Source organism: Oncorhynchus clarkii, chromosome 3 (assembly GCF_045791955.1).
Source record: "Oncorhynchus clarkii lewisi isolate Uvic-CL-2024 chromosome 3, UVic_Ocla_1.0, whole genome shotgun sequence".
NCBI classification, from domain to species: Eukaryota; Metazoa; Chordata; class Actinopteri; order Salmoniformes; family Salmonidae; genus Oncorhynchus; species Oncorhynchus clarkii.
This window is the reverse complement of record NC_092149.1, coordinates 51,136,351-51,162,948: the sequence shown is the minus strand read 5'-3', so window position 1 is coordinate 51,162,948 and position 26,598 is coordinate 51,136,351. Positions and strand designations below refer to the sequence as shown.

The 26,598-nt window shown below is 45.5% G+C and overlaps 1 protein-coding gene across 2 annotated transcripts in view; it reads left to right on the top strand.

Moving 5' to 3' along the window:
• The window catches only part of LOC139396936 (kalirin-like), a 162,478-nt gene that overhangs the window by 125,001 nt on the left and 10,879 nt on the right, over nucleotides 1-26,598 (top strand). The window contains exons 1-16 of one of the 2 annotated variants that reach the window (XM_071143868.1): nucleotides 3,410-3,602; nucleotides 11,777-12,048; nucleotides 15,122-15,262; nucleotides 16,956-17,074; nucleotides 17,388-17,454; nucleotides 18,116-18,219; nucleotides 18,539-18,608; nucleotides 18,849-18,935; nucleotides 19,049-19,141; nucleotides 19,280-19,330; nucleotides 19,563-19,640; nucleotides 20,406-20,591; nucleotides 20,832-21,003; nucleotides 21,379-21,620; nucleotides 21,854-22,107; nucleotides 24,980-25,112. In XM_071143868.1, coding sequence (XP_070999969.1) covers nucleotides 3,524-3,602; nucleotides 11,777-12,048; nucleotides 15,122-15,262; nucleotides 16,956-17,074; nucleotides 17,388-17,454; nucleotides 18,116-18,219; nucleotides 18,539-18,608; nucleotides 18,849-18,935; nucleotides 19,049-19,141; nucleotides 19,280-19,330; nucleotides 19,563-19,640; nucleotides 20,406-20,591; nucleotides 20,832-21,003; nucleotides 21,379-21,620; nucleotides 21,854-22,107; nucleotides 24,980-25,112 — 2,148 coding nt within the window. In that variant the 5' untranslated portion in view covers nucleotides 3,410-3,523. Of the gene's footprint in view, nucleotides 1-3,409; nucleotides 3,603-11,776; nucleotides 12,049-15,121; nucleotides 15,263-16,955; nucleotides 17,075-17,387; nucleotides 17,455-18,115; nucleotides 18,220-18,538; nucleotides 18,609-18,848; nucleotides 18,936-19,048; nucleotides 19,142-19,279; nucleotides 19,331-19,562; nucleotides 19,641-20,405; nucleotides 20,592-20,831; nucleotides 21,004-21,378; nucleotides 21,621-21,850; nucleotides 22,108-24,979; nucleotides 25,113-26,598 lie in introns of those variants that run through there. The other variant, XM_071143876.1, reaches the window with a different exon arrangement.

The window sequence follows — 26,598 nt, the reverse complement described above, 5'->3', positions numbered from 1 at the left end:
TTTCAAAATGACTAACCTGTATGTATCTGATTTTTCAAACAGTACACATTTGTATGTTAATAAATTACAGCCCTTTTCTTGTGTTAAACCACACTTAACATTAACAGCATGTACTGTCAATGTAATGGCAACTTGCTAGTATTTCCACTGCTCAGTAGCTAACCTTGATTTGAAATACTTCGCTATCTCTGGATCAGCCCCCACCGTCCCCAGTTTATTACATACTGAAACTTGGACACCTTAGAAACTAAGTAATATAACTTATTGATAAAACCTTTTCCCTAGTTACAGTGACATGTAAATCCCACTTCCTCCCACCACCACAGTTTTTAAAAAGACTCTTTGTTTCAAAAATGAATGGGAGGTTCGGCTGAGCTTTTTCTACAGTATTTCAGGGTTGTGTCCCAAATGGCACCTCATTCCCGACATAGTGCACTACATTTTGCCAGAGCCGGAGGTCTGATGAGTATGTCTGCAAAAGCCTTGCCTTTTTATGAAACCTGAAACAATAGACCTCAATATTTATTTAATATAATCTATGTAACATTCCGGCGCTTGCTCCATTGTGGAATTAACTTTTTTAAGGAACTTGTCATACTTGTGGCCTCGTAGATAAAACACATTGTTTTTCACCACAGTCATACATGTTCTCTTTAATTTCCTCTGAAACGCTCTCGCATTTACAATACAATATGCTTTGGCCTCTTGCCCATGTGACTGTGACATACTGACATTTTCTCTTATGTGTGTGACCTTATTTCCATCCAGCATATTGGATGACTGTCATTCATACTCCACATAACCAGCTCAATGTAATATCGATCTAGGCTACTAATCTGATTCTCAAATTTGTCATGAGGTTGCTACAACCTAGCCTACAAAAAAACAAAGTTTAAAATGTAGTTGCACAGGTCAAAAGACAAATTGGAGTAATCGAGGTGACAGACGGTGACACATTCAAAATCCGCCTTGCACACTCTTGCCTGCATTTAGCTCAGCCTGGTCTCATAGACCAGACGTAACATAGTAAACTTAAATCCAGGACACTCAAATTAGTATGATAGGTTACATTTGGTATGGTTGTATAAGACGGAAGGTTACTTTAAGGCAAAAACGCAAGGAGGGTGGATGGGTGGGCGTATAACGCAAACTCTAGCTGATCTGGGACGTAATCATTAGTCCAAACAGCTGCAAAAAATAGGTTTCTATTGGAAAATTTCAGGTAGGTCCCTCAGTTTCATTGTTTTCTTCTGTTTTAATAAACGTTTTGCAACAGAATCGGCGGAATGAATATACCCGCACAGTTCACTTTGATAGCAGCCACATACAGCCTCACCACTTTGCTTGTTGTATAATTCCATCTCGCAACTACGCGCTCTCCTCCTCTCACCTTTTCCCTTCACTTGTTGACTTCAGTGCACAGCACAACAGCTGCCTGTGACCAGGGGAAAAAACCTCCCCAAGCCAAACCTTCATACCATAACCGCTAACCGCTACATCATGGTCGCCATATAAACGTTAGTCAACAAACTAGAACTAGCGTAATCGGACAATCCGATCCATGTGTACAATCATGCAGTACGGTGTACAGAAAGCAGTTTAGCCGTTACACCGGCGGGCCCCTGTGGCAATACATTTGTAAAACCGAAGGCTTACCTTGACTTGGAGGAGTTGCAGAGGGTAACGGGTAACTGCATTTTTGAGCCGAAGTATGATACAATGTTAATTGCTTAATTAACTCGGGAACCATACCTGTGTAGACGCACCTTCTTTCAGCATACTTTGTATCCCTCGTTTACTCGTGTTTCCTTTATTTTGGCAGTTTACCTGTAACTCAATATACCCTGCATACTCTTCATATTATTAATGGCAAAATAACATGTTTAATCCTGAATTTTGTAGATTTGGAGTTGGTTGGAGTTAGTGGAAAGGCTAGTTAAATGAAGGCCACCCAAGCGTGAGGCGTCATGTCTCTGTGTATGTACTGTATGGTTGGTTGGTCTCCCGTGATCTGTTCAATTAGACACACAGTAACTCTCCTTTGTCCAGGGACCACCTCATTTGCCTATCCACTGCATATGGCTGACTTTCCTCAGATAAGAGCTGGGCTTGTTTTTCTATGGCAGCATGCAAATCTAAGAGCTGTAGTATGGTGCCAGTTATACAATATGGAAATTGTGTTTATACTCCAGTTTCACCACCCTATTGACAGCAAGGCATCATAGGAGGAAATGAATGAGGACATGGCATTAAAACATCCAATGTATCATATCCCGGTAATGTCATGGTACGATTACATCTGCATATTACACATCGTATATAGAGGTTCGTTAAGAAAGACTTGCTTACAAAATGTCATGGTTTTATCCATATCAAATCAATTGAAAAGGGGAGCTACAATTTTCCCGTCACCTGGCCGATCACTTCCTCAACCTCCTAAACACCCGAAGCGTAGATAAACCTGATGGAATGTTCAGCGTTTCCTGTCATAGATGGAGAAGATCTATTGATGACAACTCTAAAGATACTCTACGCTGTCAGAACAGATGTTCCTTTGTCTCGACAGCCTTTTGTCCTGTCCCTTGTTCTTACCCTCGTCAATCTAGACAGAGGTGCGCATTGTGAATCTCTCTAGTCCCTGCTCTGTCTCGTCCTCTTGAAACACCCTTGGCCTGCCTGTCCTCCCTCTGGTTGTGTGGGGGATTAGTCCGTTCCTGCCCTGAAGCACTGCCACGTCTCTCTGTATCCCCAACAGAGACACCAGCCAGAACCCAGAGCCCAGATACGCTCCATAACAATCACATCGCTCCTTACCTGCAGTGTCCTAGTTCTTAGTACAGCTCCAAGGTGCACTGTGGCCGTATTCGACACAACCTGTCCTTATTTACCCTATGAAGTATGATACACACACAGTCCTTCTCACAGAACTTTGCTGGTTCAGAAGTGTAACTTGAGAGACGGATATAGAGGGCATAGTGGGAAAGGATGTAACATGGCAATGGACCTACTGAAACCTTGCTGGCTTTCCTCAGTAGACTAATCAGTGACTTTGCCGCTCATATCAGCTTGTAAGGAATGTGCCCGCACATGACATTTCACAGCCATTCCCACCCATGCAGCCTTGTGGAACTACTGGTAGGCCGATACAGTCTGTGCCGACGGCTTAAGCTTGAGTACATAAACAATCAGAGTTTTGTATTTTTGTTTGCCAGCACCATAGATGGGACTAGTACTACTTAGTGCTGCCTTTTTTGTCAAGCCGACTTGTAACATGAGTCGATTCTCTGTAACCCACGCTGCTCTCTGTGAATCAGAGGCAGTGAGTGTAGGGTGCCCCTCCCCATCCCCTCCTCCTTCCCCGTCCGTCCCTCCCCTCAGTGGAGTGGGGCAGGCTGAACTTGGAGCAGCTAGTGGCTGGTTGTCTGAGCTGTAGTCAGGGTGCATTTTGGATCTGTCTTTTTTTTCTTCTTCTTCTCCCTCTTAATTGTCTTCCGGAGCCATGAGCTTCTTCTAGCTGCCCAGGATGAAAAGTGGGAGACATTGTCGTTCCTGTTGCGGTTGGATTCTAGCTAAGTGTTGCTGCTGCTGTTACAAAGTGACAGGTGCGTACCTTACTGCTGACTGAGACTACGGATTGTGTGTGTGTTTTTGGGCTCCCGCCAGAAGTCCAGAGTTAGGGGTGGAGAATGCGTTCTGATGCGCGCAAGCTTTCTCACACCTGAGCTTCTCACTAAAAGGTTGTTGATGAGCAGTGCTTTTATCTGTACATCAGTCAGGGATGTTACGTAGCTTTTTGAGGTATGTTTGCGACAAAACGTTTGTGAGACAATGCTTGTATCGGACTTCACAAACTAGCTGGCTGACCCCTATTAGAGAACCACTTTTGATTAATATTGCATTCCCTTGCCAGTGTTTACTTGTTTGCCGACATTTTTGAGATTTAAAGGAAAACTCCACCCCAAAAAAACATACTTTTGGTATTTGTTTCATAAGTCTATTGTTGACATAGTCTCCAAATGTTTTGCTTGTCGGCGATCAAGTTTTCAAGATATGTAACTTTTAAGATACGGAAATCATCCCCCGTATGATGCATTTTGCAAGTCAGTTCGTCAGATTTCTGCCTTGCTAGAGCTGCCATTTATGGTGTGGAAATGTATAGGCGCAACAACGGCTCAGCCGCGAAGGCCACACACGCTCACAGAACAGGACCGCCTAGTGCTGAGGTAATGTAGCGTGTAAGGATCGTCTGTCCTCGGTTACAACACTCGCTACAGAGTTCCAGACTGCCTCTGGAAGCAACGTCAGCACAATAACTGTTCATCAGGAGCTTCATGAAATGGGTTTCCATGGCCGAGCAGCCACACACAAGCCTCAGATCACCATGCGCAATGCCAAGCGTCGGCTGGTGTGGTGTAAAGCTCGCCACCGTTGGACTCTGGAGCAGTGGAAACGCGTTCTCTGGAGTGATGAATCACGCTTCACCATCTTGCAGTCTGACGGACAAATCTGGGTTTGGTAGATGCCAGGAAAACGCTACCTGACCCAATGCATAGTTCCAACTGTACAGTTTTGTGGAAGAAGAATTATGGTCTGGGGCTGCTTTTCATGGTTCGGGCTAGGCCCCTTAGTTCCAGTGAAGGAATATCTTAACGCTACAGCATACTGACATTCTAGATGAATCTGTACTTTCACCTTTGTGGCAACAGTTTAGGGAAGGCCCTTTCCTGTTTCAGTATGATAATGCGCACGTGCACAAAGAGAGGTCCATACAGAAATGATTTGTTAAGATCGGTGTGGATGAACTTGACTGGCCTGCACAGATCCCTGACCTTAACCCTTTCGAACACCTTAGGGATGAATTGGAACGCCGACTGCGAGCCAGGCCTAATCGCCCAACATCAGTGCCCGATCTCACTAATGCTCTTGTGGCTGAATGAAAGCGAGTCCCCCCAGCAATGTTCCAACATCGAGTGGAAAGCCTTCCCAGAAGAGTGGAGGCTGTTATAGTAGCAAAGGGAGAACCAACTCTATATTAATGCCCATTATTTTGGAATGAGATGTTCGACGAGCAGGTGTCCACAGACCTTTGGTCATATAGTGTATCTCCGGGCTGTGAACCTGTAAGAGAAATAGCTGCTGCACTGGCATTAACTGCCATTGTTTGCTATTGTGTCATTGTGCTGTCTTCATAGACGAGGATGAGGATGAAGCTGTGTCAAAAGTAGGTTATTTTCTGGATCAGAGGATGAATAATAGCGATTTGGAGATGCCGTCAGGGGATCTGAGCTGGACTGCATTATGGTAGTCACTGCCTCTGCACAGTAGGCTCCCATTCATAAACATTGAATTCATAACTGTGCATTATGTAACATGCTTGTTATTAAGTGTTACAAATGCCATGGGTTTTCGTTTCCATTTCATTTTCAACACTTCTGTTACGGTATGTCTGTCAACAATGCGTCATAATATAGGAGTCTGATTTTTGTCCCTTCTTAACCTAGATTCTCGTTGAGGGTAGATTGTAACGCCGCTGGAGTCTTTTTGAAGACCAAATTAGGCACAATTCCCCTTTCGTCTAAAGCATTACTGCAAGTTTCTTTGAAGATGACTCTTAGGGGAGGGTTGTCGGTGTGGAAGTGATGCCTCTCTCCTTTTAATTGTTGCCCTGCAAGTTAACTATAAGATGATGTTTTCATCTTTGTATCCAATGTCTGGGTTATTGGTGCTCTTGTTGTTTTTAAATCCTTTTAGGGGGTTCACGTTTTGCTCGTTCGGCCAATGGAAGCCGAATCACATTTACATAAGTATTCAGACCCTTTACTCAGTACTTTGTTGAAGCCCCCTTGACAGCGATTACAGCCTCGATTCTTCTTGGGTGTGATGCTACAAGCTTGGCACACCTGTATTTGAGGAGTTTCTCTCGTTCTTCTCTGCAGATTCTCTTAAGCTCTTTCAGGTTGGATGGGGAGCGTCGCTGCACAGCTATTTTCAGGTGTCTCTCGAGATATTTGATCAGGTTCAAGTCTGGGCTTTGGCTGGGCCACTCAAGGACATTCAGAGACTTGTCCCATAGCCACTCTTGCATTGTCTTGGCTGTCTGCTTAGGGTCATTGTCCTGTTTGAAGGTGAACCTTCGCCCCAGTCTGAGGTCCTGAGTGGTCTGGAGCAGGTTTTCCATCAAGGATCTCTCTGTACTTTGCTCCGTTCATCTTTCCCTTGATCCTGACTACTCTACCAGTCCCTGACTCTGAAAAACATCCCCACAGCCTGATGCTGCCACCACCATGCTTCACCATTGGGATGGTGCCAGGTTTTCTCCAGACGTGACGCTTAGCATTCAGGCCAAAGAGTTCAATCTTGGTTTCATCAGACCAGAGAATATTGTTTCTTATGGTCTGAGAGTCCTTTAGGTACCTTTTGGCAAACTCCAAGCAGGGTGTCATGTGCCTTTTACTGAGGAGTGGCTTCCGCCTGGCCACTCCACCATAAAGCCCTGATTGGAGAGCTGCAAATATGGTTGTCCTTCTGGAAGGTTCTCCCGTCTCCACAGAGAAACTCTGGAGCTCTGTCATATTTACCATCGGGTCCTTGGTCACTTCTCTGACCAAGGCCTTTCTCCCTCGATTGCTCAGTTTGGCCAGGCGGCCAGCTCTACGAAGAGTCTTGGTGGTTCCAAACTTCTTCCATTTTTAAGAATGATGAAGGCCATTGTGTTCATGGGGACCTTCAATGCTGCATACATGTTTTGGTACCATTCCCCAGATCTGTGCCTCGACACCATCCTGTCTCGGGGCTCTACGGACAATTCCTTTGACCTCATGGCTTGTGGGACCTTATATAGACAGGTGTGTACCTTTCCAAACCGTGTCCAATCAATTATAATTTACCATAGGTGGACTCCAATCAAGTTGTAGAAACATCTCAAGGATAATCAATAGAAACAGCATGCACCTGATCTCAATTTCGAGTCTCATAGCAAAGTGTCTGAATACTTATGTAAATATGGTATTTCTGTTTTATATTTTCTATAAATTTGCAAAAAATATATATTTTTTCACTTTATCATTATGTGTTATTGTGTGATGAGGGGGGAAAAAAATAATTTAATCAATTTTAGAATACGGCTATAACGTAACAAAATGTGGAAAATGTCAAGGGGTTTAAATACTTTCCAAATGCACTATGCGTGGAGTGCGATCGTTCCAGATGATAAAAATGACACATAGTGAACTTCCAGAAAAGAAAAAGATCAATTCCATGCTTGTGTGCAACCAAACAGACCTGTCCTGCTTTTCCTTAATGGGGCCCGTGTTATGGGTACTATGTCAGTGTTTATGGTATTTCTATTGACAGACAGGTATAAGATGGTCCACGTAACACTGTCTGTACCCAGTCAGGAAAAGCACGATACCTTTGTTCGGTTGCACGCAGGAAAGGACTACCCTTTTTCTTTGCCGGAAGTCTGATGACGTCATAAGAGTCACCACAGTGAAGAACTGTCATGACTAGACATAGCCAACACCTCACGGAGAGACACCCTGATAAGACACCTGATAGAACAGCTTCTACTGACTTGTTCCGTTGCTGACAGGACATCTCTGTCACAGACTTGGTGCCATATTGGATGCAGCCACGCCATGGTTTCAGGAAGTTTACAGGAGATAGGATGTGGTTTATATAGCACGTGGAATAACAAAGGTAGATTGCGGGGACGTTCTGTGAACAGGTTTTGCTTAGAAAGCTGTGCGGTGCCTTGTGTAAAGGCGTTGACGGTTCAGGCTAATTCAACTCGTTTCGGAACAGACACTCCTCATAGTCTTCAGTTTAATTAATGACTATTAATGAATACTTCCACCGGTGGGACTTTCCACACTGTACGCGTCTTTAAATGTAGGGTCTGTACTAAGAACCTGTTTTGCTGCATATTTGACACCACATATCAGGACAGGTAGTCATTGGAAAACTATTATTAGATAAGGTCTGTAGAAGGAATGTAGATGAACACCACCTCTTCTTTCTCCCTCTTCCTCCGTGCCTCTCCCTACACTGACCGAGGTGCAGACTGGTCTGCTTGTCTAGCTGCCTGCCACAAGCTAAGCCACCATTGGTCCTCAACGGAAAACATCTGAGGGAATTTTACCTCTCACATTGCTCCAGCTGCCGGCCTGCTCTAATACCCTTCTTCGGCAGGCTATTGTGATCTCTGGCTCAGTTAGAAATCGGATCAAGTCATTGGGAGACTGCACTGAGGTGAAGAGAATCTTTCAGTGAATTGTGGGGGAAATCTCTCCGCTTTTCGTCTTTCGGGCATTCTGTAGCTGAGACTGGGAAATTGACTCAAGGTCATTCCACAGGTTTCCATTGTGTGGGACTGTGGCTCTATATCACACAACTGAACCACTGTTTGGTGACACGGAAATACTATACTCTGTTCACGCCCTGCGATAATATCCAACGCAAACATTTTAGACAGTTTAACTGCTGCAGTGGTATCCGAGCATAAAAATGTCCAAAAAGTCATGAAACCACATTTATATGGGTCACCAACATTTACAAATGTATTTAATTTCACGTTGTGGAGTCATGATATAACCCCGACGACAGTCCATCTCCAATATCTTATTGCGAAATATTTCCCTCGGTTTGAATCCCCCTTTGTGGTTTGGAGGGAGTATACCTAGTGGTTGTTTCCAGTGTAAACAGAAGGCCTGTGATAGAGCATGCAGATTCTGCATCAGAACTAGGTAACAGTGAGACAGCAGGGTGAGGAATGAGAATATGATCCCTCTGTCAGTGCAGCCATTAATCTGGCGAGATGGGAAATGAAGGCGCTTAAGAGGACCCGGTTTGTGTCCCAATTGGTTCCTATGTAGTGCACTAAGTTTGGGCATCCCTGTGGGCCCTAGTCAAAAGTAGTGCAATATACAGGGTGCCATTTGGGACATAGGCCATGTGCACACAGAGCAGGGCCTAATAAGAGAGAGACCATTTTTCCAGCACATGCCTGCTGTTGTCATCAAGTCTAAGTGTGACGCGCTGCTCCACAAAGTGCATTTCAGCAGGCAGCCATCTGTGCCATTTTATTTCTCCTGTTTTTCTTTTTTTTTGTCACTATTCCTCGTTTCACTATTTCAGTTTCTGGAGGCGAAAGAAACGCAGGTGCTGGCTAGAGGAGTAGAACACCTATTTAGGCCAGGTGCTGGCTAGCGGAGTAGAACACCTATTTAGGCCAGGTGCTGGCTAGCGGAGTAGAACACCTGCTTAGGCCAGGTGCTGGCTAGAGGAGTAGAACACCTATTTAGGCCAGGTGCTGGCTAGCGGAGTAGAACACCTATTTAGGCCAGGTGCTGGCTAGAGGAGTAGAACACCTATTTAGGCCAGGTGCTGGCTAGCGGAGTAGAACACCTATTTAGGCCAGGTGCTGGCTAGAAGAGTAGAACACCTATTTAGGCCAGGTGCTGGCTAGAGGAGTAGAACACCTATTTAGGCCAGGTGCTGGCTAGCGGAGTAGAACACCTATTTAGGCCAGGTGCTGGCTAGAGGAGTAGAACACCTATTTAGGCCAGGTGCTGGCTAGCGGAGTAGAACACCTGCTTAGGCCAGGTGCTGGCTAGAGGAGTAGAACACCTATTTAGGCCAGGTGCTGGCTAGAGGAGTAGAACACCTATTTAGGCCAGGTGCTGGCTAGAGGAGTAGAACACCTATTTAGGCCAGTTGCTGGCTAGAGGAGTAGAACACCTATTTAGGCCAGGTGCTGGCTAGCGGAGTAGAACACCTATTTAGGCCAGGTGCTGGCTAGCGGAGTAGAACACCTGCTTAGGCCAGGTGCTGGCTAGAGGAGTAGAACACCTATTTAGGCCAGGTGCTGGCTAGCGGAGTAGAACACCTATTTAGGCCAGGTGCTGGCTAGAGGAGTAGAACACCTATTTAGGCCAGGTGCTGGCTAGCGGAGTAGAACACCTATTTAGGCCAGGTGCTGGCTAGAGGAGTAGACTAAGCTGTCTACGTCAGGGTATTTCTACCAACAGAGCTACAGAGGACTACCACCCCCCCCCCCCTCCTTTCTCACTGCCCTGTTATTGACTGTCTCCTCGGGAGAGATTGTGGCTGGGGCTCTGATATGGCTCTGGGTTGCTGTGTTGTTCTACTTTATAATATCTAACTACAGGCTTGGTCCACATGATTCTCCTCAAGGTCACTTCCCTGTAATGAGTCATCTAGCACAAAAGGCAGCTAGTCAGCAGCCCCACACGCTACACTTTACTCTCAATGCATGCATCCCAAATGGCAACCTGTTCTCTTTATGGTGCACTACACTAGGGCTCTGGCTTAGAATAGTGCACTATATAGGGAATAGGGTGCCATTTGGGTTCCGTGCAATGAGGACCGCTTTGGAATGAATGGAGGCTGTTGGAACTCATGAACTGTTAACCCTTTGGAATGAACCTATTAGTATTAGACAGATGCCACTGTCTGCCCCATAACTGCTTTCCAGTTGCTCCATAATCCATACATTCCCCATTTTATGTTAACATATTTCAGGACTTAGGATTTCATGCTTCATTTCACAGCTTCACTCAACACCTCTAATGCCGTTTTCGGGATACATTCTATGCAAACGGAGTTGCACGATAAGCAGGACTGAGATTCTTCTAGTACAGGGCCCGGACATGTAGTCCGCTGTCATTGTGGATAGCACTGTCGTACTTTCCCACATTGCCTCAAATAGATGGGAAATGAAGTCTAGGTCAGTCCAGTGAGAGGGAAAGAGTGAGAGAGAAATGGCAAAGAGAGAGAGAGAAAGATACCATGTTTAGCAGAGAAGCGGGATATTTGCGCTATCCTCCTCTCTTTTGTTTGCCACAATAGGGCTGACCGTAGCAGCAAATATCTCCCCAGCCTGCTGATAACAGCATGGACACTGTCAGCTTTTTACTGCAGACTTGTGAGTTGTTTGACCTGGCTGGCCTGGTCAACAGAGGCCCTCCCCCACAGCACAAACGTACCCCCCCCCCTCCCCCTTTCATCTCAATGGCTTGGCCAAATGTTTCCTTTAGTATCGGGCTATTTTTGATCCCAATGGACGGGGCAGCCGCTTTTAACATTTACCTACAGGTCCTGTTTGTAGAAATAGAAGGAGACGTGTTGTGAATCTTAGGCGCCTCGGAAATGATCCTTTGGGAGCCAGCTGAGAAAGCACACTGTGTGACTTGCATTCCTGTACAGTAGCATCCTACATTGAGCAATGTTGGTATACGAATGACTTGCATTCCGACATAGCATTTAAACGCCACTTTGAACGTGTACATGACACTGCAACACAACTTCCCCGTGGGGACAATAATGTCCGGAGCAGTAGTTGTATTACACTGGCCAATGTTGATCACTGGGTTGACCGCGTTCATGCAGTCTGCCATTCAGCAATGTCGATGAACGCACGACCGTGTTTGCTCACCCTATGTTTTTGGGAAGTAATGGGTTAAAAAAAAAGAATAGCTTGTTAGTATACGTCAGGCGACAAGGGACATCCCTCTAGTTAGTACAGTACCAAAGGGTCCGCATTCAAAAGGGAACCCTATTTCCTATAGGCCCTGGCTAAAAGTAATGTGCTAGATAGGGAATAGGGTGCCATTTGGGACGCACCCAGAGCCAAGGAGAAATGTCTGAATTGAAGCTCCTGCTGGGTACTTAGGTACTCTAAAGGTGTGTGTCTGGCAGAATGTCGGCCAGAGTGAATTCGGAAGTCTAAAATGCTGTTTGCCTCCTCCCTTTCCAGAGAACTATGCGGTCAGCGGGCCCGAAGGAGCGAAGACCGAGTCGGTAGCCAACCTGCAGTCCCAGGCCTCCCTGAGCTCCATCCAGTCCAGCTCTCCGGGACCGAAGCGCTCGGGCAACACCCTCAAGAAGTGGCTGACCAGCCCTGTGCGTCGCCTCAGCCACGGGAGCAGTGTCAAGAAGTTCCCCAGCAAGCACAAGAAGAGGGACGGCCGCAAGAGCATCGACCTGGGGCCGCCTGAGAGCTCCCTGCACGACGGGAGCGTAGACGAGGTAATGAGCATCCTGACTCCTCTCCACCGCGTCTACTTGTCTCTCCCGCATCTCCCTCTCTCCCTTTCGCTCTCCTCTCTCTCCTCTCTCTCTGTAACATGCAGTAATTGGTATCTAAAGGACATGTCCATCACAGTTCTTTGAATCACGAATTGACCCTTTTTAAAGGTCACATGTTGTGGGAATACACTATCTGGGGGAGTTGTGGTTCTTTCATGCTCTTTGTTTAACAAAGGGTTTTAAGTGAATGGATCATATTTAGAAGTACAGTTCAGGCAATGGTTTGGAAGAGATCTTTCCAAACCATTGTGCTGATTCCCCTTCAGATCAGTTTTTTGAACTTCTCTTGAACCTTACTTCACATGCAACCAAAGGTTGATAACTACAGTGATTGTGTATCTGCAGCACCCCCCCCCCCCCTAAAAAAAAAAAGAAAATCCTCCCATCGATAGAGGAGCAATTTCCAAAGGCTAAAGTATAAGTTGTTATTTTATGACATATCTACACCCTATTCCCTATATAGTGCATTACTTTTGACCGGACCCCTATGGGCCCTCATCAAAAGTAAACTCAGCAAAAAAAGAAAAGTCCTCTCACTGTCAACTGCGTTTATTTTCAGCAAACTTAAGATGTGTAAATATTTGTATGAACATAACAAGATTTAACAACTGAGACATAAACTGAACATGTGACTAACAGAAATGGAATAATGTGCCCCTGAACAAAGGGGGGGAGGTCAAAATCAAAAGTAACAGTCAGTATCTGGTGTGGCCACAAGCTGCATTAAGTACTGCAGTGCATCAACTCCTCATGGACTGCACCAGATTTGCCAATTCTTTCTGTGAGATGTTACCCCACTCTTCCACCAAGGCACCTGCAAGTTCCCAGACATTTCTGGGGGGAATGGCCCAAGCCCTCACCCTCCGATCCAATTGGTCCCAGACGTGCTCATGTCAGGAAGGGTACTGCAGGAAGGGTACCACATGAGGGAGGAGGATGTCTTCCCTGTAATGCACAGAATTGAGATTGCCTGCAATGACAACAAGCTCAGTCCGATGATGCTGTGACACACCGCCCCAGACCATGATGGACCATCCAACTCCAAATCGATCCCGCTCCAGAGTACACGCCTTGGTGTAACGCTCATTCCTTTGACGATAAACGTGAATCCGACCATCACCTCTGGTGAGACAAAAACGCGACTTGTCAGTGAAGAGCACTTTTTGCCAGTCATGTCTGGTCCAGCGATGGTGGATTTGTGCCTATAGGCGATGTTGTTGCTTGTGATGTCTAGTGAGGACCTGCCTTACAGGCTTACAAGCCCACAGTCCAGCCTCTCTCAGCCTATTGCGGACAGTCTGAGCACTGATGGAAGGATTGTGCAATCCTGGTGTAACTCGGGCAGTTGTTGCCATCCTGCACCTGTCGCGCAGGTGTGATGTTCGGATGTACCGATCCTGTGCAGGTGTTGTTACACGTGGTCTGCCACTGTGAGGACAATCAGCTGTCCACCCTGTCTCCCTGTAGCGCTGTCTTAGGCGTCTCACAGTACGGACATTGTCATTTATTGCCCTGGCCACACCTCCAGTCCTCCTGCCTCTTTGCAGCATGCCTAAGGCACGTTTACGCAGATGAGCAGGGACCCTGGGCATCTTTCTTTTGATGTTTTTCAGAGTCCGTAGAAAGGCCTGTTTAGGGTCCTACGTTTTCATAACTGTGACCTTAATTGCCTACCGTCTGTAAGCTGTTAGTGTCTTAACCACCGTTCCACAGGTGCATGTTCATTAATTGTTTATGGTTCTTTGAACAAGCATGGGAAGAGGTGTTTAAACCCTGTACAATGAAGATCTTTGAAGTTATTTGGATTTTTACTAATTATATTTGAAAGACAGGGTCCTGAAAAAGGGCTATTTCTTTAGTAGAGTTTAGCATTATTGGGACACATTCCCAATAACAAAGGGATCATTCTGCAGGGTGCAATTCTGGTTTCATCACGTCATTAACTATTGGCATCCTTCTGAATCAATTTCAGTGTCAACTAATTTCAAGCATATTTGAGCAATTACAAGCATCTCTGTGCATGAGGAAAAGTAGAGAGAATTTTTGTCAGTGCAGGTAGTCTATTTCTTACTTCTCATTTGGTTGATGGATAGCAGAGCAATATTGTGCTGTACTTTAACAACTGCTGCATGTAAATGTTTTAGATGCCAACCAAAAAGATATGCCCTGCCTCCCGAGTAGCGCAGCGGTCTAAGGCACTGCATCGCAGTGTTTGAGACGTCACTACCGACCCGGGTTCGATTCTGGGCTGTGTCGCCGGCCGGCCGCGACCGGTAGACCCATCAGGCGGTGCGCAATTGGCCCAGCGTCGTCCGGGTTAGGAGAGGGTTTGGCCGGCCGGGATGTCCTTGTCCCATCGTGCTCTGGCGACTCCTGTGACGGGCAGGGTGCATGCACGCTGACATGGTCCCCAGCTGTACGGCGTTTCCGCCGACCCCTTGGTGTGGCCGGCTTCCGGGTTAAGCGAGCAGTTTGTCAAGAAGCAGTGCGGCTTGGCAGGATCTTGTTTCGGAGGACGCATGGCTCTCGACCTTCACCTCTCCCGAGTCCGTACGGGAGTTGCAGCGATGGAACAAGACTGTAACTACCAATTGTATACCACGAAATTGGAGAGAAAGGGGGGTCAAGAAAGAAAGGTCATGTCGCTACAGTATAATTTCACAGTAACAGAAAAGTAGATTCCTTGTTCTCATTCCTCACACAGCCCCATGATAAAAATCCTGAAGGACTGGTCACAGATGTATTCCACATGATTTGTGATTAGAACGTTACCCTATTCCCTATGTAGTGCACTAATTCTGGTCAAAAGTTGTGCCCTACATAGGGAATAGGGTGCCATTTGGCCTCCGGTGACTTTCTGGCTGGTGGCTATGTGGCACCCAGTGTGATGTTGAGACAAAGAGAGGCACTGTGATGGAGCAGGACACCCCCCGGTGAACTCCGGGACAATGACCCACGTTAACCCCTCCCGCTCCACCCGGACTTTACCCTCTCTACCCTTCTCTCCCTACAGAGGTGCAGGAAGGAGCGCACCCTGTCCAAGTCCTCCTCTGGAATGCAGAGCGGAGGAGAGGAGGAGCCCGAGGACGACTCGCACACCCCCCTGCCGCCCCCCATGGAGATCATCAAGGACCCCTCATCCCAGGAGGAGAAGGTATGGCATGGCACCCCCACACTATGACACTGTATTACCTCTTCTGACCCTTTAAGTCTACTAGCTCACTCTGTTGGAGTTACTTCTCGGATGCGTCCAAAATGGCACCCTATTCACTACATAGTGCAATACTTTTGACCTGGGTCCAAAGGGCACTGTAGGGTGATGGTGGGCTATTTTGGGACACAGACTTCGCTTAGCCTTCCCTCCGTTTAATGGACGTCTTCCCTTCAGGTTAACGACCTTATTGATCTCCAAAATCTGCTATGTCACTCAGCACAGGCTCATAAGATGTGTCCACCTGCAGCCCCCTCCACTTCCCTTTCCTCTGCTGCCTATGTGTACTATGCAACACCATGCCACTAACTACCAGATGTGTCTGCAGCTGAATCCGTGTCTGCTGAATGGGAAGCATTATGTGTACTGGCTTGGTTTACAGCTGGAAGAGCTGCTTCCCTGTGTGTGACGTGACTAACTAACACACACACTGTTGCACTTTCACTTTCTCACTTGACTTTCACTCTCTCACTTTCACTCTCTCACTACACAAGAGCCCACCCCACCTCTTTGTCCCAAATGGCACCCTATGGGGCCCCGGTCAAAAGTAGTGACCTACAATGTAGGGTGTCATTTGGGACGTACACGTTGGCACTGAAATGTGCCCGGGCCTACTACTAACTGATGTAGCTTGTGTGTAATTCCAACAGCACCTCACGTTGCTCCACTAAAGCTTGTCTTTTGTAGCTGGGTCCTGACTAAGCGCTTATCTAATAACTACCTTTTGTCTCTCTGTCTCTATTCCCGCTCTCCTCCTCTTCCTCATCCTCCCTGCTGCTAACACGCCCTACCTCCCTCTCTCCTTCCCTTCCTCCTAAACTGTGCCTTGCAGTCCTCCGCATTGCTTGCTGCGCGTCAGGGCTCTGCCGATGTCCCCAGCGCTGCGGAGCTGGTCAGTGCAATAGAAAAGTTGGTCCAAACTAAGATGGTAAGTTCGGAAGGTAAAGAAATACAAAACGGCACTGAGCAATTGCCATTTCTGCACACTCACTTTGCACACTAAGTCGGTGACAATCTACGCACTCACGCTCTCGTCCGCTTGACGTCATCCACTCGTTCTAACCTCCGCTTTTGAAACGCCACTAACCACGTCACGTTGACTAGGAGCTGCATGTTCATGTTATAAACGCAGGGCAAGTTTGCAAATATCTTCCTTTCTGAATGTGGAGGATAGGACACCGTTTGAGTCCGAACTGGCACCCTATCCCCTATTTAGCGCCCTACTTTTGATAAGGCTCGGGTCAAAAGTAGTGCACTGGACAGGGAATCGGGTGCCATTTGGGGCACGGGCAGTCTTGCCACATACAGATCAGATAAGTAGTATGACGTCAGGTGACCGATGATGTGATAAGGTTCCAAGCGTCTGCTGCACAGTAGCTTCCTTTATGAATGTTCTGCATTTGGCAATGTTTCGATTCACTCCGATTCGGTTTACGACTCTCTTTCAGCTTTGTACACGCGGAGCCATTTCCCGAAAGAGTACAACACAGAGTGTTTTAGACTTATTTGGCTTTAGCAGCTCATTGGTTAAGCAGAGGGTGATATCTTCTCCTTCGGCTCCCTCTCCCTGTGTCACAGCAGTGGACTGTATGACTGTGACTTATTTGCTTCATATCCTCTGTCTCTCCTGTGTTAGAATCTGGAGCCAGGTGCCTACCCCAGCTTCACCACTTTGACCCCTCCGGAACAGACCAGCCCAGCCCTGCCCAGGAACCCTGAAATGGATCAGAAGGCCAAAGCTCTGCGCGGACGCATGTAAGAGACGTGTAGCTTAGCCTCTGTCATATAGCACACACACTCATGGCTCCGATGTTGTCTTCCTGTCCTCTGTTTGGTTACATGTGTAACACTCAGAAGGACACCTAGCAGGTCTACTGTTTAACCTATTCTGTTTATATTGGTTTATTTTTTTTCAACCACTCAGAAAACAAGTTCCCTTATAGGAACAATAAAGCTATTATATTCTTCCCTTGAAGGTTGTACTGCATTTATAGGTGGTTCATCCTGCTGAGAAATGCTGCCTCCTGTGTGTATTCAGGTCACTAAGCACACATGTCCTTTTCCTCAGGTTTGTCCTCAATGAGCTGGTGCAGACTGAGAAGGACTATGTCAAGGACTTGGGGATTGTAGTGGAGGTGAGTTGACAAGAATCTCGTCCTAGCGGGGGGGCTATTCAGCCTCAATAGTGGGGAAGGAGCATGAGAGAGAGAGGCATGTCTTAGTAGCAGTGGAGAATGTGACCACTCACTGCTCTAGTTTGGCAATTCAGAAATCTCTCAGTCTTTGTCCCAAATGGCACCCCTTTCCCTATTTAGTGCACTACGCTTGACCAGTGCACTGCTGTATATAGGGAATAGTGTGCTTTCATGGACGCATCCCAAGTGTTGGGCTATGTCCTTGTTGTCGTCCTATTTGCCTTGTGTCCTTTGGTATTTCTGTCAAAGTCACAGAGAGGCTCCCCGATTTTGTGACTGTATTTACATACCCAACTCCTCAGGAAACATCATTTGATTATCGGGTTGGGTTTGAGATCACATATTGAGATAAGTGTGTAAGGGGTTTTCTCACATCCTGGTGTGAGTACCAAATGGCACCCTATTCCCTATAGTGTGTACTAAATAGAGAGTCTGGTGCCATTTGGGATGCGGCCCATGAGTTCAACCATATTTATCCATCCTATTTTATTTTGCCACTGCATGCTAGTCTCACAATGCTGATCAATATCTGACTCGTGTTTCCTGTCTTAGAGTCCATGACCTTAATTCGCTCTGGGTTTTTCCCCCTCCTCTCTTTAAGGGGTTCATGAAGACGATCGAGGATAAGGGAGTCCCTGAAGATATGAAAGGAAAAGACAAAATCGTTTTCGGGAATATTCACCAGATCTACGACTGGCACAAAGAGTAAGTCTGGTCTCCTGACTTGTCTGAGTCCCAAAATGGTTCCCTATGTAGTGCGCTACTTTTAACCATACCCCTTATGGGACCCGGTCAACAGTAGTGCGCTGTATAGGGAATAGGGTGCCACTTGGGACGTACACTGTGTATATTTGTAACATTGGGGAGAATTGAACACGTTGACCAGCCAGAAACCTCCCATAACTGGATTGTGTTGTCATTAGGTCTAGAAGACCAAACCAGGTCACTCCTCATGTGGTTTAGCACTATTTTGGCTTGCCTCATTGCCCTATCAGAGTGACTGAGAGAATGTTTCCTCCCACAGTTTTTTTGTGGGTGAGCTGGAGAAATGTCTCGAAGACAACGAGCACCTTCCTGAGCTTTTCATTAAACATGTACGTGAGTGGGGTCCCCTTTTGTTGTTCGGTATGTGTGACGGTACGTGACAATGGCCGTGGTAGAACTTCAAGGTAGACGCATTCAACAGCCATGGGTGACTTATGTAGGTCAAAAATGATTATTCAGAAGAAGTGGAAGAGAAGTCAGAGGAAAATATCATTTTTCACATTTTCAACCGTTTGACCTGGAGAAATAAATGAGAGGAAAGATGCTAATATTATTTTTCTGTTATACAGGAGAGGCGACTACACATGTATGTGGTTTACTGCCAGAACAAGCCCAAGTCTGAATTCATTGTCGCCGAGTACGACACGTTCTTCGAGGTGAGCCGTACGACACTTTTGAGAATTCTTGAGTAGTCAGAGAACAACTTTGTGTAATATTGCCTTTGCGTTGTAAATATGCCTAATGCTAATTGCATTTAATTCTACTTTAGGGCGTACAGCAAGAGGTCAGCTCAAGACTTGGCATAAGTGACTTCCTCATAAAGCCAATTCAGAGAATTACCAAGTATCAGCTGCTTCTAAAGGTAAGACTACAACGCTAAAATCCTGGCGTACAAGTAATCCCTGAAAGACGTGCCCTTCGATATAATTACCTGAAACTAATGGAGTTTTTTTCTCAATGCCCTATTGATTACACACAACCTTTCCTTTTTCTTCTTCAGGACTTCTTAAAGTATAGTTCCAAAGCAGGACTAGATTGCCAAGAGATGGAGGTAACAGAAGCGATTTGCGATTGTTGTCTATAGGTTGCCAAAATTCCAGTAGCTTTCCCAAAATACTTTGTTTACCAGAGGGGGGAAAAAAAACAGGGAATCCTCCTGATTCCAGGAATCTTTTTGACCAGGAAGTCCCTGGAATTTTGTAACCCTATTTGATGTTTCGTGTGTCCATCAGCACTGCTGTATCAATGTCAACGCTCACACCATTCTCAATGTGTTTTTACAGAAGGCAGTGGGTTTAATGTCCCAGGTCCCCAAGCTCTGCAATGACATGATGAATCTTGGCAGACTACAAGGCTATGAGGTGCTGTACATTTAGTGTCATTCAATTTAGCCAGGATATTCCACTCGGTAACAACCGCCACTGTTTTCCAGGGAGTCAATAAAAGCATGCGCATTAAAATAGGCAACAAATAGCGCCGCAGATCAAGAGGTGTGGTATAATTACATTTGTTATGGCATGCATGTTCAGGAAGTTAGTACCGGGATCAGCTATGATTTTAGGGGTGTTTTGCAATCCGTGCTCAGTTTGTGAAAAATGTGAAATGACTCATGAAGCTGTGTTATTGGACTATTTAACTCCAGCAGGTCATGACTTGGTCTGTCTGTTCTTCCACACGGGCGTAGTCAAAGTCACTATGATGACACTCCGACTACGTGAAATCTCTGACCTCTGAACTAAGCGAAGATTTGCCTAGCCTGCTGCAACGGTGGCGAAATTACAGCACTGTGTTTGCCAATGGCCTGGATGGCCATCCTATTCCCTATATAGTGCACTACTTTTGACCAGAGCCCTATTAGGCCCTAGTCAAAAGTAGTGCACTAAATATGCAATAGGGTTCCATTTGAGATGCAACACCCTGGTCTTAGAACCAGTACAATGGTCTGCTGTAAGCTTTATGACCGCGGTGATGAGAGAAGGGGCTGGTAGACTGGGTAATGCCGTAGTGTTGACAGACAGACTAGGGGGCGTGGCTGACTCTGCTTCATTCTCCGGCGTTGATAGATGTTGAGTCGTAACTGATCCTGTGTGTGTTCGGCACGCGCGCGCTCTCTCCCCGTCCCCCAGGGTAAGCTGACCAGCCAGGGTAAACTGCTGCAGCAGGAGACGTTCTTTGTAACGGAACAGGACACGGGCGTGTTGTCGCGCAGCAAGGAGCGCAGGGTCTTCCTCTTTGAGCAGATCGTCATCTTCAGCGAGCTCCTCCGCAAGGGCTCGTCCACCCCAGGCTACCAGTTCAAGAAGAGCATCAAGGCAAGTCATGTCAAAACAACAGTGATTATTGGGACATCATGGAGCAGAAACATTTAGGCAATTTCCTACTCTTGCATTCAATCCATCAACCAAAGTTTATTGCCCCCGGAGACATTTTGGTTTGAAAGCAGGGTTTGGAGAACATTATAAAGTATGGAGTCCATAGAAAGGACCACACACATATCGTTGTTGTTGAATTGAGCAGTGTTGAGCTAGCGTTCTTGTGTTTCATCGTGACAGGTGAGCTACCTGGGCTTGGAGGAGCATGTGGACAACGACCCTTGTAAGTTTGTGCTGTCGTGTCGAGGCTCGGCCGAGCGATTCACCCTGCAGGCGGCCAACCTGGACATCAAGCAGGTGTGGGTCCAACATGTCAGCCAGGTCCTGGATGCCCAGAGCAACTTCCTGTCTGGTGAGAGAACTTCCTGTCTGACATACGCCTCTAACTTCATTAGCTAAATCTAGGGTTGCAAGATTCCGGTAATTTTCCCAAGATCCCCAGATGTTTTTCCAGAAATCCTAGTAGGAGGATTCCGGATTCCATGCTTATTCGCTCCTGATTCAAATAATCTTCTAACTAAGATTTCTGGAAAACCTGGGAAATTAATTTTTCAACCCTAGCGTTATTGTCAATAGTTAGATCAAAAGCCATTTAGTCATAACTACAGCCTCAACACTAGAGTTATACTATTTTCACCTCTATCATGGTCCTCATTCGTCTAACACAGAATACGCACATGTGGCTTTTCGTTTATTGATTGTGTGTAACATTGGACTATCACCACAGCCCTGCAGTCTCCCATTGAGTACCACAAGGAGAAGGGTTGTTCCCAATCCCTCACCAGAAACCCGTCGGGCAGTCGGCCCCCCAGTTCCAACAGCAGGCCCCTCTCCTCCTCCTCTGTGGGGGCAGAGAAGCCCCCCCTGGCAGGACCGGGAAGGACTCCAACTCCTCTCAAACTATCTACCTCCAACGGCAGCTCCTGCTTTGACCCCATGAAACACAGCGAACGCTATGACTCCACGAGGGTGAGTCCGGTCTGTTGTCTGCCCTAGTTTTACATTTCAACGGGAGATGTTGAAACACTGTTTACTTCGAACTTGCAGACAAGAAGTACTGAAGTTAAGGAATTGAGTCAATGTATGTAATGACTCATGTTATTTGAATGTGCATACAGGTTTGTATCATTGTTGATTTCCCCTGTCATAATACAATCTATCTTCCTCTCCTCTCCCACCCCATCCCCACCCCTCCCTAGCAGCATGACGGCATTGGATGTAACGGCATGTCCTCCACCATGATGGTGACCCAGGACTACAGTGCACTGAAGGAGAATGAGATCTGTGTGATCCAGGGCGAGATGGTGCAGATCATGGCCACCAACCAGCAGAACATGTACCTAGTGTACCGGCCCGCCAACAGCCAGTCCCCTGCGGCCGAGGGCTGGGTCCCAGGCCACATCCTGGGCCCCCTCACTAAAACGCTCAAAGACAGTACTGCTGACGCAAGCATCAAGTAAGTGTCCCTCAGCCTCGCCCCCACCCCCACAGAGCTGCTCTTATTGGATGAGGTGAAAGTTGAATCTGCTCCAATCTCCCCCCCCTCCCTTCCACACACACCGCCAACCCCCATTATGGGAACTAACTCGGAACTGTTGGACGACAACAGGGGTAATTTTTTTCTCCTTATTTTTTTTTTGTTAATATATGTAAAGGCTTAATGAGTAATTCTCTGAAAAGAGTAAAAGGACTTTAGAGAATCATGGCTTCATGTAGAGAAGACGCACCGAGAAAATCTTACATCATTGTGGGAACTGACTGGTCTGGGCTTTGATTTCTGTTTCTAACACACGTTTTTTTTACTTTTACATGTTTTGAAAAAAAGAAAGGCCTTTTGATGGACTGGGGCTTATTTCTCCAAGTGGAGAAAGTGTGTTATTGTCTATGGCAATTTGTACAGATTGTGGTTTTTGTTATTTTTGTGTTCATTTTTTTTTCTTCATATTCTATTTGTTTAATATTATCAGATATGTTGGCAGTTTACTGTAAAAAAGTTCATTTGTTTTGTTTACTGATGCGCTCTCTCCAGTACATTCCTGTATAATGTATTTTGCACTATTTAAGAGAATCCATATTAATGAAGTCAGGTTGTGCAATATAATTATAGTCACAATGTTCATCATTGTACTTGTAGTCTGACTAATAATTTTAAATGTATTTTAAATATGTAAAATACAATTTTGACATGAGGAGTTTGCAAGGCAACATAAGTTGAACTTGTTTTGCGTTAGAAGATCAGTTACATTGTTAATATTGGTAAATACTATGACACTGCACTAGTGCTGTCCGGGTCAGCTGTTTGTTTTCCCAGCCCGCAATTGCTAATAACCCATCAGCAACTGCCCAACTATATGTGATAAAGTGAAAATCTGAGGCCCGCAATTGACCCTAGCCCGCTAATATAGAACTAGTGCAGGCCCAGTGCACTACTTTTGTTAAAAATAGAAATTTGCAATTTATTTTCATTATTAATATTGGGTTTTTTTTATTCCGATTTTTCAGTACCCCTACTTCCTGCGGCTATGCTGATTTAGATATGTTTCTGCTTATAATTTCTGACATTTTGATAGGCTGTTTATTAGTCAACTTGTCTATAATTAGATACATGCAGCTTCTCTTCTGTCATTCTATGTTGACCTAGAAGACTAAGTAAACCCTTTCTCACCAGAATGTAATAAATCGATAAAATGAATGCTTCAATCTTGTTGACGTCGGTAAAGTTTCCTGTCGTCTGCTTATCGGGGAGAGAACTCAATAACAAAAACAAATTGGAAAGATGTCTGTGCAAAATGTCCAAATGACATCGGTATGAACGCTTGTAAGGAAATAGAAAGCTAAGAAAACGACCCAACATGTTTCTGATAAGTTTTCGGTTTGGCTCGGATGCATATTTTATGTGTTTGAAATACTAAAGATAGCATCTCTACACACTGTATCTCACTGCACATTCACATTCTCTCAAAATTCTGAAATAAATAAATAATATTTCTCTACTCCTGTTCCCGAGTCAAAATTTTGCCTACATTTGGTATATGATCTTAATTCTGCAGGAGTTAATATTATGCGAGAGGTTGTAGACCTACAGTTAGTGTCCAGTTCCCTTGACGTGCCAGAGGCCTATTTGAACTCCAACGTCTTGTGACTGTCGAATTTGTACAGCGCCTCACAATCATCACACATAAGTCGGAACTGCTATCGTCCACTTTTACCACGTCACCAAATCTCTCCCAAACATGACTTTTCTGGCCCTCCCTTCTCTTTATTTTCAACTCTCCGTCTAGCAGCTTTTCTCTTATTGAATTCAACTCCGACATTGTCCTTTTTTGCATCCGTGGATCGATGTGATTTTTGTTTTCTCCCCGTCCCCAAAAGCCCTAAACCACGGGGACTGCGGGTTATGGGTCAACCGCGCATCACTACCCCGCAGTCCAACCGCATGTTTCTCCGCTGACCATTTGCTCTTACAGCGTGAGACCTAGACTCCATTCTTATCTCACATTGAGCATAAAATAACAGTGAGATCAATTCAACCTGTTCTTTTTTATCATGTTGATTTCAATTTGTAAAAAATAAAATAAAACGTTTCATTTGTGGCTTTTACCATCCATTATTATTACCAGCTTTATTAAAGGGATCATTCTTCTCATGGAAATGTCCTGGTGTTGTATAAATACGTTCACAAACACCCACTTCTGAGATCTATTTTCTCACACAAGAGTGATGAGGTTAGGAGTACTTCAAAAGCACACTGGTGTATGCACTTTTTATATATGATTTTGTTTGTTTCTTTGAACCCCTTTTCGTTGACGTTGTCTGATGTAGGAGACTGCTTGTTTTCATTTTTCTACTAACCACACCGGCCCTCGACAAAAGGTTTGTTGTTTACACAGCGGCACCATTGAAAGTCTCATGACAAAGTAGAGCCACGGAATGGTTGGCAAAGACCTCTTATGCCCAACACGCTAGGCTGCGTTGACACAAATTGTCTGTCCACTATGGTGTAAGAGAATCAAGGTATGGTAGCGTATAGAGGAGCTTTCTTCGCCGCTTTGTGGGTCTGAATTTCTAATGTACCATGACATAAACATTAACGTTTGTTTCTCTAGTTGAAAATTCTGTTCCAAATGAGATTTTGTTTTGTCTTTCTTTCTCTCGCCTCTTTTTCTCTCAGTCTTTTGAGTTGATTTCAATCAAGTTGGCTAGCCCCACTCAATCCTCCCTGCACCTCTGCCCTCAGTGTGTGTGTGTGTGTGTGTGTGTGTGTGTGTGTGTGTGTGTGTGTGTGTGTGTAAGCCTGGATTTGACTGGTACATTTCTTGGCACAACAGGAAATCTCTTTCATGGAATACCCTGCGCTCGAGAAAGCGAGCGGAGAAGGGTAGCAGTGGCAAGGGGGATGCAAAGGTTGAGAATGGACTCCGTAAGCCCAAGGAGATTCTCAGCACCAAGGTCACTGTCAAAGTGAGTAAGCGGGCTGTCTACGGAGATGGGTGTTCTGTGTCCTCGGCTGCCACTCCCTCGCCTGTGTGTTGTGACTCGTGACGTTAATAATCTCCGACACTGAAACACTATGATAATCCATCTCTAACTACACCGTCTGCTCTCACTTTGGTTTGACGTCCCCTTTATGCATGACACTAATGACTCAAGTGACTTCTCTGTCTGTGGCAATTTTGCTTTTGGTTAAAAGGTAGACTCAGCGAAATGATGTTGCCACGAGCAGTACCGCAGATATTGAGATGAGCGAGATGTCCGACTTCGCTCTCACACAGTCACACCCAGTATCTGCTCGCGCACAGGTTCGCTTCGCACTCTTACAGTGTGGGAGCCACCAGATCAAAACGGCGGAGAAGCTTAGCCTCTCACTTCAACGCTCTTAGTTGTTGCGGAAATTGACCCACTATGCTGTTTACTTTCTGCATCTACATCGTATCGCTGAGTCCACCTTTAAGATAACTTTAGTTTTTGTGAAAATGTATGACTTTATTGACATAACACTGTGAAACCACCATTTTGACAACATATGTCCTGGAGCCCATTGAGCTATGACCTAAATGAAAACAAGCCCTCATTCATGGGTTTAGCATGCAGGTGTTAACTACACAAAAACCATAAGGTGTTGTGTTTCAGTGAAAACATACTGAAACTGGATCTCACACTAGATTACATTTCTGTATCAATATATACTAGCAGTGCATTTTAAAATAAACCCCCCCCCCCATCAAGTCCATACGATGCTGAGTCTGCTGATCCATCTTTCATTTGAAGCGTGTTAAAGAGTAGATTGGTTTTTAATTTGTCAATTACATCTTTCATTTGAAGCATGTTAAAGAGTAGATTGGTTTTCATTTGTCAATGATGTCCATTGGATACATTTCACTTTAAGTTTGCCTGCAAGTTTCGTCCTCGCCACTGTCTGACTATTTATGGCACTGTCGTTACATGAAACAGAAACTTTAAATGAAACCTGCACATATAATGAAATGTCACTGACTGCTATTTGTGTGTCATCAATCATGTTGTGTTCCATTGCATCGTTTCAGGTGTCAGCACTATAATTTCTATGATTTTGTTTTTGCTTAATTGGTTCATTTCCCAACTCATACAATATGTCCATATTTATGCATCTTTACCTCCGGCTCAGTGGTTCCCAAGCAACTCTTCTTTACAGATTCCCTCTTTTTTTTGTTTGTTTGTATTTTCTTACATCCAAGCCCTCCCACATACAATATGCTGGATTGGACCTTCAGCCCTTATCCCCAAAGGCACTCATAGATAGAACAATGATTTCTTTACATTGTAGGTGTATCTATCCAATCCTTTCAGATCTACTGTGCTTGGGGAGTATTTGGAATTCAGGCACACGAGACGGATTCTCTGTCTTTAGCACCACACTTACTAGTAAGCACAAATCCTATGTCAACAACCCATACACACATTAGAATCC